Source organism: Melospiza georgiana, chromosome 11, assembly GCF_028018845.1.
Source record: "Melospiza georgiana isolate bMelGeo1 chromosome 11, bMelGeo1.pri, whole genome shotgun sequence".
NCBI lineage: Eukaryota > Metazoa > Chordata > Aves > Passeriformes > Passerellidae > Melospiza > Melospiza georgiana.
Genome location: NC_080440.1, coordinates 15,314,386 through 15,331,546, shown reverse-complemented (window position 1 = coordinate 15,331,546; position 17,161 = coordinate 15,314,386). Strand labels below are relative to the sequence as shown.

Genomic DNA, 17,161 nt, shown 5'->3' with positions numbered 1-17,161 from the left:
AATTTTTATTGAGCTGTGATTAATATTATCTAAAGGATTGCAATAAAGGTTTTTTTTTTGTCAGCTTGAGGCTCATTAGATGTGTGTTGTATCATTTTCTGAGGCGTGAATCTGACTGCCAGAGAGGGCTTTCCTTTCCTTCTGCTTTACACCTTTGTCCACCAAAACACCCACTCTGAGTTGTTCTGCTGAGTTTCCTGGTTTTCTTCTCTCTCTGTGCAGCTGCTGCTCGTTATGAAGAGGGAGAGTCTGAGGCTGAGAGCATCACCTCCTTCATGGACACCTCCAATCCCCTGTACCAGCTCTATGACACAGTGAGAAGCTGCCGTAATAACCAGGGCCAGCTCATCTCTGAACCCTTTTTCCACTTGCCCTCCAAGAAGAAGTATCCTGATTATTATCAGCAGATTAAAACACCCATTTCATTGCAGCAGATCAGGTAAGAGAACAGAATGCAAACTACATCTGGTGTGAAACTATTCAAGTGTTTCTTTTTTTCTCAGAATCTTCTCTTATGGTCAAATTGGTGGTACCTGTCCTCTACATCTCATTGCTGCTTGTTTCAGCTCAGTCTTTAGATCATCTGTGGTACATGGCTGCTGTTTGGTTTATTTTTCATTGAATTTCATTTGTAATGTGCCTAAAAATTGCCATATGAATAATTCTGAAGGCTAGGTGTGCAGCAGAGATGAAAGCTTTTGCAGAACTCCATTTTTCTTTTTCCCTGACCTGATGGCTTGATTACCTCTTACTGCCATGTTCTCTAAGTTAAAAGTCTTCAGTGTGAATTGTAGGAAGATGGTTGCAATTACAATCCTCTTGTCTGGGTCACTGTGTAACTGTGGAGAATAATTATATTCATGGTGCTGTGGTTGGTCTGGACTGAAGCCAGCATTTATAAATGTGTGAGCCATGGAAGGTCTGTGAGCTGCCAGAGTGCAGTTGTCAGATTAAAGACCTGAGTGAAGTGAGCTGTGTCTTTCTTTGGTGGCTCAAGATAAGCCAGTGTGATGGGTGTGAGCAGGTCCTGGGAGCATTAAAAGGCTTTAATGGTGCTGCCCAGTGGCACTGGGGCTCCAGGCCCTGCCCCAGCCACACCCTGGGGGTCCCTGCAGTCCTTCAGCCCCAGTGAGGGAGCCCTGCACCCTCCCACTGCTCATCCCTCTGTAATCCACTCTGATGCACAGGTCTGTACATTTTAGCTACACCATAATGCAATCTGTCAGACTTTGATGGAATTGTTGAATGAGCAGGGTCTTTGTTAAATCAGAAGTTGACAAAGCTGATTTTTGGTTTTTTATCTTGTCAGGGGATGTTTTGCATGTGCTGGGGGATAAAAGCTGCCACACTGGTTATCTCTCCCATCAGTGGCTTTAAAACATTTTTTCTTATGTCTTAGTACAGCTGTAATAGTGGTAAAGAAAGTGTCTTGCCTTGAACAAAGCATAAAATGTACTTCATGAAAAAAAAACCAAACAGTGAAATTAAGAAGAATCATTGACATTGTTTGCGTGAATCTACCTAAAAGTACTGGCTCAAGTTATATATAAACAGATTTGTTTGGGAGAGATTTTCCATTAAAAATACCCTTGATATCAGTTATAGAACAAATAACTTGCTATAGAGAGGCAGCTGCATTTCTGCTTTCCTTACAGTGTAGGCAGGTTGCATCTGGCTGTGTGAGCAGCACAGAAATTCCATACCAGTGTGTGCTGAACTGTAGAAAAAAGTAACTTGACTTACTGTCTGGGGACTTAGAAAATAAAAAAGGGAACAGCTAGGCTTTTTAGAAATAGTGTTTGAGGCTCACAAATTAAAGTACAGTGTTTGTAGAATCTAATTTCCTGCACATTCAGAAATTCAGCTGTCTTTTAAATTACCTTGTAATCTTCACTTTTACTATACCTCAAAAGCCTTTAAGTCGTGCATATGTGCTCTTAATTGATGGGCTTTAGGGAAAACTGAAGCCTCATGGCTTTGCTGATAGTGCTAATATGTCTTTAGTATTCAGAACTGCCACTCATTAGGAGTGGAGATTGTTTATGGGGTTTTGGGTGTTTGGTTTTCTGTGGGATTTTTTCCATTCTTTTCTTGTGGTGGTGGTTTGGGGATATTTTTTTTGAGATGTACATAAATAGAGCATGTCCTCTGTTCCCAGATGGGAATAGAAAAGTTCAGTGTCCCAGTGAGAGGCTGAAGGAGATGGAGTGAAGCCTGCCATTCCTGTTTCATGTCTGTTGGGCTCTGGCATCTGGCTGCCTCAGCTGTCCTGCCAGAGTGAGCTGTGAAATGTGTGGCTGTTGAAATTTTACAGCTTGTCATGTATTTCAGAGGGTTTGTGTGTGCTAAAAGCAGGAAGTCTTTAAAATAATTCATGATTTCCCGAGGGAGTGTGTGTGTTCTGGTTTAATGAGATGTTACCTATCCCAGCCTCTCAGTCACTTTGAGTGCTCTAAAGCTCAGTCATTTGAGCTGAGTGCTGATCCTGAGCTGTTCCTGCCTGTGGGAGGTAATCATGCTGATGGCTTTTAGTTGTCTCCTGATTTCCCCCTGCCTTGCTGCTCCCAGATCACAGAACAGCTGAGTTGGAGGGGAAACCATCCTGCCCAAGCCCTGTGGCAGGGTCACCCAGAGCCTCGTGTCCAGACTGTGTCCAGTCAGGTTTTGAAGGTCTCCACACATGGAGACTCCACATCCTGCCAGGGCAGCCAGTGCCAGTGTTTGAGCACCCTCCCAGTGAAAACCATTTGTGTTCAGCTGAAATTTCCTGTGTTTCCCTTTGTTCCACTCACCTCTGGCCAGTCAGTGACACAGCTGAGGTGACCCTGGCTGTCCCTTCATCCCTCCCAGCAGATGTTGAGCACATTGATGAGAATTCCCTGCCTCAAAGAGAGCAAAGCTCAGAGCTGAAGAACAAGAAAATCCTATTTAAAAAGAAAGGCATGATGCTTCCAAGGCTGTGGCTTTGACACGTGGTGAAAGTGCCTAATGCAAAGTTGACATTGCTGGGGAAGAATCATTCTGTTAATTACAAATAACCACAGGAGCAGTCAGGGGATGATGCAGGAGAATGAGTTCAGTTCCCAAGTGCACAAGTGCTGGATCCTGGCAGGCTTACAAGAACACTGTTCCTTATTAAATTTTACAGTGTTGGGAAGTATCATCCCCTAGGCAAGTGGGTCAGGTTTTTTATCCCAGAGGAGGAAGGTGTGCCAGGGAATGCCCTGGCAGCAGCTCTCTCTGAAACACATGTGGGAGTACAGGCACTGAAATTGGTACCTTCACAGCACACCCTGGTGTCTTGTGCTCCTGGGGCTGCAGCTGAGGTTTAAAAATGTGAGAGGATCAGGTGTCTAACACACTTGGGTTTGTGTGATAGCTACTTTTTGGGGAATTCAAATCAATTCTTTTTAATCAGTGTGATCCTTTTTGGACAATGCTCTGTGACACAACAATTTAAATGTTTGCATTTATGTGATGTGTTGGGGTTCTCTTGAATTTTGTGGTGGTTTTGGATTAGTTATAAATGGTTTGAGTGGAGCTTATAGTAAATGTCATCACCTGGTCAAGGATATTTTGCCATATAACTTAAGCAGTTTTAGCAATGTGGCAAATCAAAAAGTGGAACTAATTTTGAAGTATTAGAGACTGGTGCCTGGGCTACAGTTTGAAGGGTTTATGGAGAACTGTGTTTTTGTTTGCTTGATTCATAAATGAGTCAATTGTGAAGAGAAAATGATGCCTCTAATATTTTGAATACACTGTAAATTTTCACTTTATCTGAGATTTAGGAGTTCTTTCATTCCTTTTGTCACTTAATATAACTTATTATTTGGTGAATATTGTATATTTTTGAAATCTTCTCTTTGTGTAACCAGTTTTCCTGCCTTAGGAAGTACTTTCAGTGCATGTTGTATGTTTATAAAATCACAGGTTCTAGTAAAGAAGTTTCCCAATATATTTTAGAAGAAGACTGTCATTTTCACTAGGACATTTGTTAAATGCATCTCTTGATCCCCCTCATTCTTTGTTAGTGGGTTGTTTTTCCCTCAAGAGGCAGGACTAGCACTTCACAATTTCTGAATAAAAGAAAATAAGTTGCATAACTGATCTTATCCTGGTGTTTGAATATTTTTCAGTAGGGAAGTTTTAAGCTAAGTGTTTGTCTAATAAATAGATCTTTTGGTTATATGGAAAGAGTATGTCTCACCTTCACTCCTTGCAGATATTCCACCTGGACGGACTGATGAGTTTGCAGTAGACATTTTAGGGAGTTGAGTGCCAACTTACAGTATTCTTTTAATTAATATTCTGATTTCAACCAAATTAAATGTCATGTCAGTGTTGTTTTGGGCTTAGTGGTCTTATGAAACTGTAGCCTTACTTTTAAACTTTTTTTCTTCATTTCGCAAAAGTCATTTTGTATAAAAGGAAATTCTTTCTCGTTTTACTCTGCCTTCAGGTACTGTTATATCCCTGTCAATAATTTTCACAGAAATTTCTCTTAGTTTCTAGTATATGATTTGTGTTATGTTGGCAGTGGCTTTCTGTAGAGCCATGAGTTTGGTTAGTTTCAGCCTCACTTTGTGAAATAAACTGATGTTTATAAAATCCTATCTGCCCAAGATTGGTGAGATGGCTTGTTAAAAATTTATTGTGAAAAGCTGCATTTCATCCTCTAAATCCAGAGAAGTCATGATGCTTGAGTTCTGCTGAGTTTGAGTGTAATTAAATCTGTTTGAAATACTTATGTAATAACCTACCTAATTAATCATCCTATTGTTTGCTAACAGCAATACAGAGAATGGTGGGAGAGGAATTTCTTTGTAGGCTAGAACAGGATCACTTCTGTGCCTGTACATTTTTCATTTCTTATGTCCCTGGTTGGAAGTTATCACTTTCCAAACCATTCAGTCTAAGTGGGGTTTTTACTTTTGCTTCAGACCTTTGATGAGCACAGCTGTGAACGTAAATGGTTTGCTTAAAATCAGATGGCTGCACCTTGGTTGTTGGGTAGTGGATAAACAGGAGCAAGCTTGGGGCTGAAAGGTTTTATATTAAATTTATTTCATGTTAGTGATGATGCTTCATCAGGCAGGGACACATTCAGCCAGGTGGTGCAGAAGCCAGGCTGGGTGCAAAGGTGATGTGTGACTGCTGGATGTGCAGCCAGGAGGAGGAGGAAGTTCTGTTGCAGCTTGACAGCTTTTGGGATTGTGTTGCTGCAGATTAGTATTTTCTGCTGTGTGTCATGAAGTATTGGAAGGTTTTAAAAAAGGTGGCTAGAACTTCCAGCATTGTGTAAGAAAACACATCAAGTTGAGCATTAACTCATGTTGATTCATGTGTTTAGCATGTGAAAAATGACTTTGTTGTTGTTGTTACTCCTCTTGTAACTGTTGTCAGGTGAAGTGCACTTTGCTGTATCACCAGTCCACAACCAGGTGTTTTTTTAAAGAAATTCACAGATTGGAGGGTTTAACGTGAGAGGTGCTGGGTGCTTTTGGCTCTCACTGAAGATGAGTGGAATTGATGGAGGGAAGGCAGCGTTTGGGGCTGTGCAGAGCTGGCCTGGCTGAGGTCAGGGCTCAGGGGCACTGCAGCCTGTGCTGCTGCCTCACCTGTAACATCTCACCCCAGTATGAAAACAGAACTTCAGGCTCCACAGCTTCCAAAATTACTGAAGCCATTCTTTGAGGAGATGCATTTCCCTAATCTAGTTACAAGTGGAAAATGTTACTAGAGAATCAAAAAGTAAATCCCATTTCTGTAGTTAGAGCTCTTTCACTATTGCTTTGTCATGAAAATGACAAAAAATGACAAAATGGGGATATTAAAGGACAGCTTTGCACTGTGTAGCTAGTGAAATTAACTGACTAATATTTCTCTTTTGCAGAACCAAGCTGAAGAACCATGAGTATGAAACTTTAGATCAGTTGGAGGCTGATCTGAATTTGATGTTTGAAAATGCCAAGCGCTACAATGTCCCCAATTCTGCCATCTATAAAAGGGTGCTGAAAATGCAGCAGGTTATGCAGGTATGTGGAGGAAAACAAGCAAAAGGATAGAACTTCACATGTAAATTTATTTCCCTAAAGGATATTTTTCCAGAATAATTTTTAACTAGACCTGTGTTTGCAGAAGTATTTTCTTGCTTAGAGGGAAGTATGGGAAGGGAGAGCATCATTAAGTGATTTTTTCCTCAGCACACCTGCTGCCTTCTGTGATTTCTTGCAGCCACTTTATTCCTTACTGTGACTCCTAACCTAATTAAATTGTGAGAAAATTGATGATGTAGGGCTTTTGAGTTTCCCTTTAATTGAATAAGGCTAAAACCTGTCAGATTTCATTAAGTGTTCCAGCTAATTGCTGTAGTCTGAAATGGCATTGTTTTCAAGTTGGTTCCTCAAAAATTGTTCTGTCAGAAAGAACTATACTGCTCTTTAATTCTGTTCTCTAAGTGTCCAGCAATGAGTTTGGCTTCAGGTCTTTGTTCTTTTTTCAGGCAAAGAAAAAGGAGCTTGCTAGGAGAGATGACATTGAGGATGGGGACAGCATGATTTCTTCTGCTACATCTGATACTGGAAGCTCAAAAAGGAAAAGGTATCTGCTTCTGTAGTTCCTGCAGGACATAACATTGCTGCATCTCTTTTTGTTACAGAGAGTATTAAACCATGGTTTTTAGCATTTGTGTAAGGATTTGTAATTCTGAAACATCATTAAGTGTTGATTCTAATTAATTCAAAACTATTTGCTGACTATTAATTCCCAATTTTGGTCTATTAGTTGGCAGTTGTCAACATCAGTTCAATAAATAAAATGGGCACTGTAATTGCACTGAACTCAGTGATTTTCTCAGCAGATTTCAGGATTTTTTGGGGAGAGTTGTTTTATTTTAGCCTGACAAATAGATAAACTGATTATAAGAGGTTGATGATTTAGGATCTTATAACATAAACCAAATTTCCAGTGATTTGCAATAGACTTTTCTATTGAGCATAATGATGCCTTTTGGAAGGTATTCTTTATGGTGATAGCTGGTTTTTAATTAATGTTAGTGATACATTTCACTCCAGCAAGAAGGAGTTTCTCTAGTCTGCCTTACGGTGTCATTTGAAGTAAAGTCCAGCTCAGATAAAATTGCAGTGGTAGCAACAGACTGTGTAAAATTGCATTTCAGCATCTTTCTTTGGTGTTGCTTATGAGCATTGGCTTCCTGGGTATTTATTTCTTGTTTTGTCAAAGGAACAGCAGTTGTGAGGGGAGGAAGGGAATGGAGTAGAGCATCAGTCGAGAGTCACTGAAGAACAATCAAATAAGTGCAGAAATGTACATTCATCAAAAAGCTTCAGAGGGAAAATATGAATATGGGTTTAGGGGGGGTGCAGTGTAGGGATGCTGAGAAGAAGAAATTTAATGGAAAGGAAAGGCAGACCACAGAACCAAGTAATCAAGAAGGAACAAATTGCAAAAATTGTTAGATTTGTGATCTTCAGATTCAAAAAGAAGTACTAACCTAATCAAGCAAGTCAAATTGTCATCAGAGTCCTTTTAACCTCATGTTGCTTTTGATCACCTTGTGCCAGACACTACTGAAATGCTTAAAAGGAAAAATTCTGTCAGGCTCTGTCATCTAAGAACAATAAAAGAGGAAAGGGAACAAGGGATTTCCCATGTTGGTAGGCAAGGGAGATCAGAATAATGCCTGAAGAGCACCTGAAAATGCTTTTGATGTTGTCAGTTTGATGCTTGTTATCCATTCACTTGCTGAATGATAGCAAGGAAAAGATCATAAATGCTGATGATCACAGAAGTTAAGCAATGAGAGGAATTCCAAAATGTTGCTGGAAAAGGAAACCAATAACCCATGCAAAATTCATCCTGTTGGGAAAATAACAGTTACCCAGAAGAAAGTTGTTTGAATGTCCCCTTTTATGTATCAGATGCATGACATGAATCTTGAGTATTGGCAGGCCTTTTTATTGCTGTTTCTGCTTTGGTTTTGCTTTGCCTATAACTGTTGAAATGAGTGAGAAAAACCTGGAAACACATTAAAATGGGGGATTTGGCAGCATGTCTGTGTTCTGGCATTGCTCAGCTGCTAGTGGGAACAACTAACCAACATTTGCCAACAGTGGTAATGTTTAGCATATAGAACATATATTGTTAGTTTTCTTTAGTTATTTTGCTGATCTCACCAAGGAGTAAGAGATATCTGAGGCATGAATAAGTTATGTTTTAAATGTATAATGAAAGGATGAACGTCATGGGAAATCTGTGTTGCAGTTTGGTTTCTAATAAATTGTACTGGGATATTTTGCACATTCTGCAATTGAGGGTAATTTTTTATGGTGGTTGTTGTCTTTGCAGATAATGTAATAGTCAAAGTTATAACTACCTGAATAAGTCTTGAGGAGATTGCAGATTGGAAGCCTGTTTACAAGTGCTTTGTACTGAGTGTATTGCTCAGTGCCACAGTATCTGAGCTGAGACTATGCATTATTGACATAAATTTTCTTCTCCCTCATTTAATTTACTTATAGGCCATGTACTATGTGTACAGGGAGCCATGTACTTTTTTTATGATAAGCTGTGTCTTGGCTGTGCTGTCAAATTTCTTGAGACAACCATAACAGCTACACACAGGATGACTGTAACATTTGTGGGGATAGCATGTACCATTGTGGGCTTGCAGTCTTGGGGAGCTTTATTGACTTCATTTGGATTGACAGATATTTAAGCAATTCTTTCTACTGCATCCTTGATATCCTTACTTGGTACTGAAGAATGCACAAAATTACTCTGAGATAAATAGCTCATGTCTTTGATATTCTGTGTTCACCAGAAGTAATCATGAAGGTACTGACTGGTGGGTTTTACCCTGTTCACTCTGGATCTTGAGCTCTTGGATTCAGATGCCTGATCCTGACTGGTCTGTTTTCTCTGCATCTGGAAAGTGCTCAGAGCTCCTTTTGGCCTTTGCACTTTGAGAAATGAGTTAGTTGATTTATTTTGTAGTACACTTGAACTCAGGGTCAATGAGAGAACAATCATCTGGAAGAGTAATTTCCTGTTTCTGTGTCAGGCTCCTGATTGTGATGCTGTTGTCAATTGCAAATTCTGGTCTTAATGTTGAACTTCTTGTCTGTGTTTAAGTGGTTCTGGTTGTCTCTTCATGGTAGAAGATAATATCATTTTGATATTGGTGTTGGAAGTGGGGATAGGAACGTCTGACATTTATTCTTTTCTTTGTGTTCTTCTTAACTCGACAGTAAAAAGAACATCCGGAAGCAGCGCATGAAGATCTTGTACAACGCGGTTCTGGAAGCTCGAGAGCCTGGCACAGGCAGGAGGCTCTGTGATCTGTTCATGGTTAAACCATCCAAAAAGGACTATCCCGACTACTACAAAATCATCCTGGAGCCAATGGACCTGAAGATGATAGAGCACAACATCCGCAATGACAAGTACGCGGCGGAGGAGGCCATGATCGAGGACATGAAGCTCATGTTCCGCAACGCCAGGCACTACAACGAGGAGGGCTCCCAGGTACTGCTGGGCTCAGCAGCCACACTCTCTGCTGCTTTGCAGGCATCAACTGCTCTTAGGATGGCTTCACTGCAATTATTACACATATTAATTATTGTAATTGGTTATTGAACTAAAGTAGAAATTCTCAGAACTTCTGAGAAGGGGTGTCTTAGAAGGAAAACAGCTTTGTTTTCATGGAAGTGGAGAGTGTAGGAGATCAGACTAGAAGACATGACTTGTTTAGCTTAGCAAAATGAGTCTGAAAGGGATATGGTTTTCATTTAAAGTATATTGTTGGGTGTGTCTATATTGTGATGTTCCTCAGGCAGCAGGAATGATGTGAAACAGGGAGGTGGTAAGAAACCTCCAGCTGTTTCTAATGAGGAACTTGGTCAGCTACTGCACTTCATCACCAGGATTGGGTTTGAAGACCCAGGACTGTTCTAGTCCTTTGTACCTTGATGGAATCTCAGTGGTTCCAGGGATCTTTCATTGCTCAGCAGAAGGATTTGATGAGGATAACTCAGCTGCCCCTTGCCATTTTGTAGTCTGGAATAGAAATGCATCTTAATTGAATAATTTTTTCAACATTTGTAGCTCCCTGATTTAGAGCATGGCATCAGTTCTGCTTACCTGTGTCAGTAAAAAGAAAGGCTTGTTTGTTTGTTTGTTTGTTTGTTTATGTATTTATTTATTTATATAAAATACTCCATTTTGCTTTCTGCTTTTCCAAACTAACATTGAAGTGTTTCTTAGGAGCTAGTTCTTAACTAGTAAATACAGTAAACCTTATTTTGGTTGGATTTTGATTACTTTACTGTTTAATAGGTGTACAATGATGCCCATATGCTGGAAAAGATCCTTAAGGAAAAAAGGAAAGAGCTGGGACCCTTGGCTGAAGATGATGATGTTGCATCCCCTAAACTAAAGCTAAGTAAGACAACCTTGTGCTTTGCCTTGTCTCATTTCAATACTTACAACAAATACAGGTGAACAGATCTTTCTTTTACACATAGATGTGTTCTGCACAGTTGTTAACGCTGACAAGGAAAGTAGAATTGTATTTTCAAAATCTTGATAGCAATGGCATGTCTGTATTTTACAATATAATTAAGTTTTTGCATGTAGTGTTTTCTAAGAAAAATAACTTAGAGTGAAGAAAAAAGACTCGAAAAGGGGTGGAAGGATTTAGTCATACAGTGTTATCGAAATGTTAGATGGTGCATTATGTGCTCAGTCAAGTAAGGGGCAAGTCTCTTCATTTCACTGGTTGAATGTCTGGGATTTCCACAGAATTATTAAAAAAAAGCGAACCCTGTTTGGCAGATTGTTGAAAGCCATGAAGTGCATGGAAGTGAAGTTCCTAGAGCTGTTGCCCTTACAGCCTTGCTACTACTCAAATCTTATGTTCTCTTTATATGTGTTCAGAGCTGAGCAAATTGAGGTGGCTAAAATTGCACAAAAACCTTAAAGAAAATAACTGCACACAGTCCTCTTGCAAATTAAATGTGCAGCTCCTGGGTAAAGCACAGGTGTAGAGTACAGGTGCAGTGCGGTAACAAGATCCTGAATTAGTCAAAAAGCCAACCTGATAATCCCATGGGAGGCCTTAGTTTGCATATTACTTATAATAATCCTTTCTGATTTGGCATAAACATGTCAAAAAGGAATCTGATCATATTTTGAATACTTAATTTTAGTGATAGCCAAACTCTGTGATGACAGGATTTTTAGCAGCTGCAGAGATAAATTCACGGAGAATTGGAAGACCAAAATGAGTTTAGAGGAGTTTGTTAATGATGTTAGGTAGGAAAAGATGTTTTCCATGCTGAAGCCTGAGGAGGCCTTTGCCAGGTGGAGCATGGAGCAACATATTCTGTGTTTGCCAAAAAGAATATTAAGAAAAAAATTCATAGAGTTATGAAAAACAAAGCTGCAGCCTGGAACAGGCTCTGTGTTGTGAGGCTTCTCCTCACACCATGGAGTGCTTCTCCCATGAGCAATCCTCTGGACGAAGAAACTTGCAAGTTCTCAGCTTTGCCATTTTATAACTCCTTTGTTGTTTTTGTGGTGTTAGGTAGGAAAAGTGGCATTTCTCCCAAGAAGTCCAAGTACATGACTCCGATGCAGCAGAAGCTGAACGAGGTGTACGAGGCGGTGAAGAACTACACGGACAAGCGCGGGCGGCGGCTGAGCGCCATCTTCCTGCGGCTGCCCTCGCGCGCCGAGCTGCCCGACTACTACGTCACCATCAAGAAGCCCGTGGACATGGAGAAGATCAGGAGCCACATGATGGCAAATAAATACCAGGACATCGACTCCATGGTGGAGGACTTTGTCATGATGTTCAATAATGCTTGCACGTACAATGAGCCCGAGTCCTTGATTTATAAAGATGCCCTGGTGCTCCACAAGGTTCTGCTTGAAACTCGGAGAGAAATAGAAGGAGATGAGGATTCTCATGTGCCCAATGTCACTTTGCTGATTCAGGAACTTATCCATAACCTCTTTGTATCTGTTATGAGCCACCAGGATGATGAGGGCAGATGCTACAGCGACTCCTTAGCTGAGATTCCTGCTGTTGATCCCAACTTCCCAAATAAACCTCCTCTGACTTTTGATATTATCCGAAAAAATGTTGAAAATAATCGCTATAGAAGATTGGACTTGTTCCAGGAGAACATGTTTGAGGTGCTGGAGAGGGCCCGGAGAATGAACAGGTGAGCAAACCCTTATTTTTCAGGTATCTTTATCACAAGGCTTGCATTTAATGTTAGACAAAGGCTGAAGTTTTTTAAGGTGTTTGCTTTCCTTGATATGGGTGTTTGTAAAACTAAATTTCTAAAGCTCTATCAGATCTTCAGTGGAACATTTGCTTTGATTTGAAAACAGGAAGAAGTTAGTTTTCTGCTAAGAGATCGTTTTGACAATAATCTTCCAAAGGAGCACCTCATGACAAAAAGATTCCTACTAACTTTGAAATTGAAAAAGAGAGCTGTTCTCTAACTGCTCAAGTAGTGAATTACTCTTTTGGAGCAGTCACACTTGGTTGAGTTATGGTGTGAAAACTATGAGCACTTGCAACTTCTTTTAGTGTTTTGCTTGAATTCAGTAGCCTTTTTGGGAATGTGCAGGTGAGAGATTGACTGTGAAGAGAGGAGGTAAAAAATGATCTTAAAACATCTACTGAGAGGAGTATGGATAGTTAAAATAAGTCAGTTTTGTAAATAGTACTGTTATTACTCGAGTTTTCAGAAGTTAACAGATTGTAGAGGTCTAGTGACAAGGACTTCTAGCCTTGGTCACAACTAGTTACCTTTGGTTTTCCTGGCATTTCAGCACTGGTGTATACCAAAATACTGTTATGGGTGAACTGTAATGTAAATTGACAGTGGACTAACAGGTGAACCATCACTTAATGCTTCATGGCTTCAAGCCAGTCTCTGCTGCTGCTTATGAGTAAGCAGAGAAATCCATTGGCAGAGTGAAACTTTCAGTTGATCACAGAGTGGTGACTGATGGGTGTGTTTAGGCTCCTGTTTGACCCTGCACAAACTGTAGTTTTACTCTGTTGCTCATGTTTTTGTACAGGACTGATTCAGAGATCTATGAGGATGCAGTGGAACTTCAGCAGTTCTTCATTAAAATTCGAGATGAGCTGTGTAAAAATGGAGAGATTCTGCTGTCACCTGCTCTCAGCTACACCACCAAGCATCTTCACAATGATGTAGAAAAGGAAAAGAAGGAAAAGCTGCCCAAAGAAATAGAGGAGGATAAGCTCAAAAGGGAGGAGGAGAAGAGAGGTAACTACTTTTGTTTCATATATTTTGAATGTACCAAATCAAAAATGTACCCACACATATAATGTGTTGCTGCAGCTTTGCCTGCTGAAAGGACCTCAATAGTCAGCTGGTCCCCCAGTCTTTTATTTTCAAGTTATGAGTGATTTATTCATAGGCCAGAGAGCTTTTAAGAAAGAGATGTAGGTAGATATTATCCCTATGTGAACTCCTTAATCAGAATACATTGGGGTACCAGTATTATTTCACATGTATTATAAAAGAAAACAGTAGTTTTTTACTTCAGCTTTCTGCTGATAATAAACTTAACAATGAATATTCCCATTGACCTTTTAGTCATTTTCTTTTTGACAAGTACTGATGGTGTTGTCTATGATCATGGTTTTAACACTGCTGAAGAACTGAGGTTTGATAAACCTTTTGTGCTTTGGCTACTGTGGATGTGCAGAGGAGTGGGCTAAGCACTATTTTGTAGGGCATGAAGCATACCCTGAAGGTCCTTTATTTCACAGTTCCTGGTTGTTTGTCTGTGCTCCATTGTGCACCATGTTTAAAGGAATAAATAAGCTCTCCAATTGCACCTTTCCACAGTCAGGAGCACAGCTGTTGGCAATTTTGTCCACAAATCATCTTTCTAACATGGTTGATCTTCCTTCATAGATGTCAGCAGCAGTAAAGCCTGGTAACTCCAGGCTCAAAGTGAGGCACTGACATCAAGAATCTCAGCTAATATGGAATTATGACATCACTAACATTGGTTTTCCCTTTTTGAAATAAGAAGCTGAAAAGAGTGAAGATTCCTCTGGATCAGCTGGGCTGTCGAGTTTGCATCGGACTTACAGCCAGGACTGCAGCTTCAAGAACAGCATGTACCACGTGGGGGATTATGTGTATGTGGAGCCTGCAGAGACCAGCCTGCAGCCTCACATTGTCTGCATTGAGAGGCTGTGGGAAGATTCAGCTGGTAAGGGTGTCCTTACTGTAGGAAAACACTGGGGTGAAACTTCATTATTATAATTTAAGCTTCTGTGGTATTTGCATGGACCCCTGTGGCAGGGAGAAATGGTGAATCTGACTCCGTGTTCTCAGAAGGCTCAGTTATTACTTTGTAATACTATATTATATTAAAGAACACTGTACTATACTAAAGAATACAGAAAGGATACTTACTCAATGCTAAAAAGCTAATAATGAAAACTTGTGAATCTCTCCAGAGACACAGCTTGGCACCAGTTGGCCAAAAAGTCAAAATAACTCACACCAGAATCCAATGAAACAATCTCCAAACACATTCCACATGAGAAAAATAGAGGAGAAGCGAATGAGATAAGAATTGTTTTCCTTTTCTCTGAGGCCTCTCAGCTTCCCAGGAGAAAAATCCTGGGAGAAGGGATTTTTTCAGAGAATGTGAATGCTGCAAGCTTCCAATTTGATTTTTTTTTCCTATGTAGATTTTATTTATTTTATTGGCAGAATTGTTTGAACCAGTGAGTATTTTTCTGTTGCTGTTTCTGAGTTCCTTTTTTCTAGAGGATATTGCAAACAGAAAATTCTTGAGACAGCATGGGCATTTTTTGATGTTCATTTCTGCTTACCATCAAATTGTAAGCCTTGAAGGGATGGGGTTCTGAGTGCCATGGACTCCTTGTAATTTAGGTACAGAAGAGCACTGTTTTTGTGCTGAGAAATCTGAACCAAAGATGGGCATAGGTTTCCTTTGATTTAGAAAAATAGTACATATTTGTAACTTCTTTATAAATCATTGTTATCAGTTCGAGTTTGTCGTCAAGTAATTTGTCACAGCATAAAATGAAAGAAATAGTTCTTAAAAAGCTTAAAAAGAATTAGCTGAGACTCTTGAAATAATCAGGTGATTGTTGTGTGGACTTCAAAGCCATTTCAAGGCCTGAAAGTCAAGATCTACAAATAAGAACAAATTTTCCCTTTATTTTGCTGAGTCAGGATTTACTGGAGAAATAACAATTGTCAGGCTTTTTAAAATTACTTGTTTTCCTTTTCTGAAAAGTTGAATACTTTTCTGTTTAAAAGCAGTTTGCTCCTAGTATAAATGACTACATGGTTATGTGATTAATCATTCAATTGCTAATTGTTCTTACTTGGCTCATGCACTAGAGAATGTAATTTTACATTTTTTTCTTTTTATCTCCCTTCTCTTTCTTTTTTGTTGTTTTCTATTTTAAAGGAGAGAAATGGCTCTATGGCTGCTGGTTTTATCGACCAAATGAAACTTTTCATCTTGCAACACGAAAATTCCTGGAGAAAGAAGTTTTTAAAAGTGATTATTACAGTAAAGTTCCTGTTAGCAAAATTTTAGGCAAATGTGTGGTCATGTTTGTCAAGGTGAGAGACTGTTCAGACTAATTTATAAAACAAGTCATGCTTTCTGCTATTTCCTGTTGAGCTGTAGGCACTCTAACATAGAGACATTCCAGTTTTATCTAAATAAAATAGGACTTGCTTCTGTGGGCTGTTTGGATCTTCTTTTCTTCCTGAGATGTGGGGTTCAGCCAGGTGATGGAGGTTCCCTGTGCTGGTTGATTTGTGGTTATGGTCCCCCCTGGCTTGGTGAATTGTCCTTTTCCCAAGTCAAAGCTCAGAAATCTTGTGAAGGTGATTTCAGGCTGCAGAGCTTGTATTTGTTAATGCACTGGATTGGGAAATGAATAAAACCTAACTTTTCTCATGTGCCAACCTGTACTGAATTAGCTCCTTCTCTAAAGGTGGGATTTCTTGTTAGTTGTTATTCTTGGTAAAACTTGGCCATCAAACTGGAAGAAGAGAACTCAGCAAAAAGGCTTCTGACAGAAGCATAGAAAAAGCTGAAGCCATGAGAGGGAGTTCACTGTGTGTCTGTGGAGTATGGGTGTTGCTGAAATATTTCATATTTTTCCTTCAATCTGCAGGAATATTTTAAATTGTGCCCTGAAAACTTCAGAGATGAGGACGTCTACGTGTGTGAGTCGCGCTATTCTGCGAAGACAAAGTCTTTTAAGAAGATTAAACTGTGGACTATGCCTGTGAGCTCTGTCAGATTTGTCCCACGAGATGTGCCCCTGCCTGTGGTCAGAGTTGCTTCTGTGTTTGCCAATACAGACAAAGTAGATGAGGAGAAGCACAGTGAAACACTGGAGGACAGTAAGGTGGGAGAAAGTATCCTTCATCTTGAAAAGGTATGCAAGGGGAACCTTGATTGTATTTGACAGACAGAGAATGACAAAATATTAGCCCTCATGGCTTGGGTTTCACCACATCCAGACACAATGAAATATAAATGAATATAATATTTTTGTTATAAATTATATGACAGACATTTGTAAATTAACACAATCAAAATATAAAAAGACAGAAAATAATAAACCGTGTAAATATTTGTTACCGACCTCTTTCTTGTGATGGGGTTAGTTTGGGTTTTTTACCACTCCAGAAAGTTACACTTTTACTATAAGGCCTGCCCTAAGCCTAAAGAACCTGTAGAACTGTAAGTTAATTTTAGTTCATGGCAGTGCTGAAATGCTTTGTTGTGTAGCATTTCAGTAAAACAGGCAGTAGCTCGGCAGCAGAAAGTAACACATAATATTCTAATGTTTGTGGCCTGTTTGTTGTTGATAATGAAGTAGTTTGTTGTCAAAATCCTTAAGAATATTTCTGTCTAACATAGTGGATAAAATGGTTCATTTATTGTACCTATAGTAAGAAAACAAATAAATTTAGGTAAGTGTATTAAAATCAGTTAGATTTAATTAGTTTTGTCTGAAATAAATTTAGAGCCATGAAAAAATAAGAGACTCATAAAATATCATAAATCAATA

The 17,161-nt window shown here is 39.5% G+C and overlaps 1 protein-coding gene across 18 annotated transcripts in view; it reads left to right on the top strand.

Moving 5' to 3' along the window:
• Positions 1 to 17,161, top strand: part of PBRM1 (polybromo 1) — a 57,066-nt gene that overhangs the window by 17,425 nt on the left and 22,480 nt on the right. For 13 of the 18 annotated variants that reach the window (XM_058032325.1, XM_058032333.1, XM_058032323.1 and 10 more), the window contains 10 exons: positions 223 to 439; positions 5,897 to 6,038; positions 6,506 to 6,603; positions 9,273 to 9,549; positions 10,360 to 10,465; positions 11,609 to 12,251; positions 13,123 to 13,334; positions 14,110 to 14,295; positions 15,535 to 15,692; positions 16,256 to 16,522. In XM_058032325.1, the coding sequence (XP_057888308.1) occupies positions 223 to 439; positions 5,897 to 6,038; positions 6,506 to 6,603; positions 9,273 to 9,549; positions 10,360 to 10,465; positions 11,609 to 12,251; positions 13,123 to 13,334; positions 14,110 to 14,295; positions 15,535 to 15,692; positions 16,256 to 16,522 (2,306 nt within the window). The remainder of the gene's footprint in view (positions 1 to 222; positions 440 to 5,896; positions 6,039 to 6,505; positions 6,604 to 9,272; positions 9,550 to 10,359; positions 10,466 to 11,608; positions 12,252 to 13,122; positions 13,335 to 14,109; positions 14,296 to 15,534; positions 15,693 to 16,255; positions 16,523 to 17,161) is intronic. The other 5 variants (XM_058032322.1, XM_058032334.1, XM_058032328.1 and 2 more) reach the window with 1 other exon arrangement.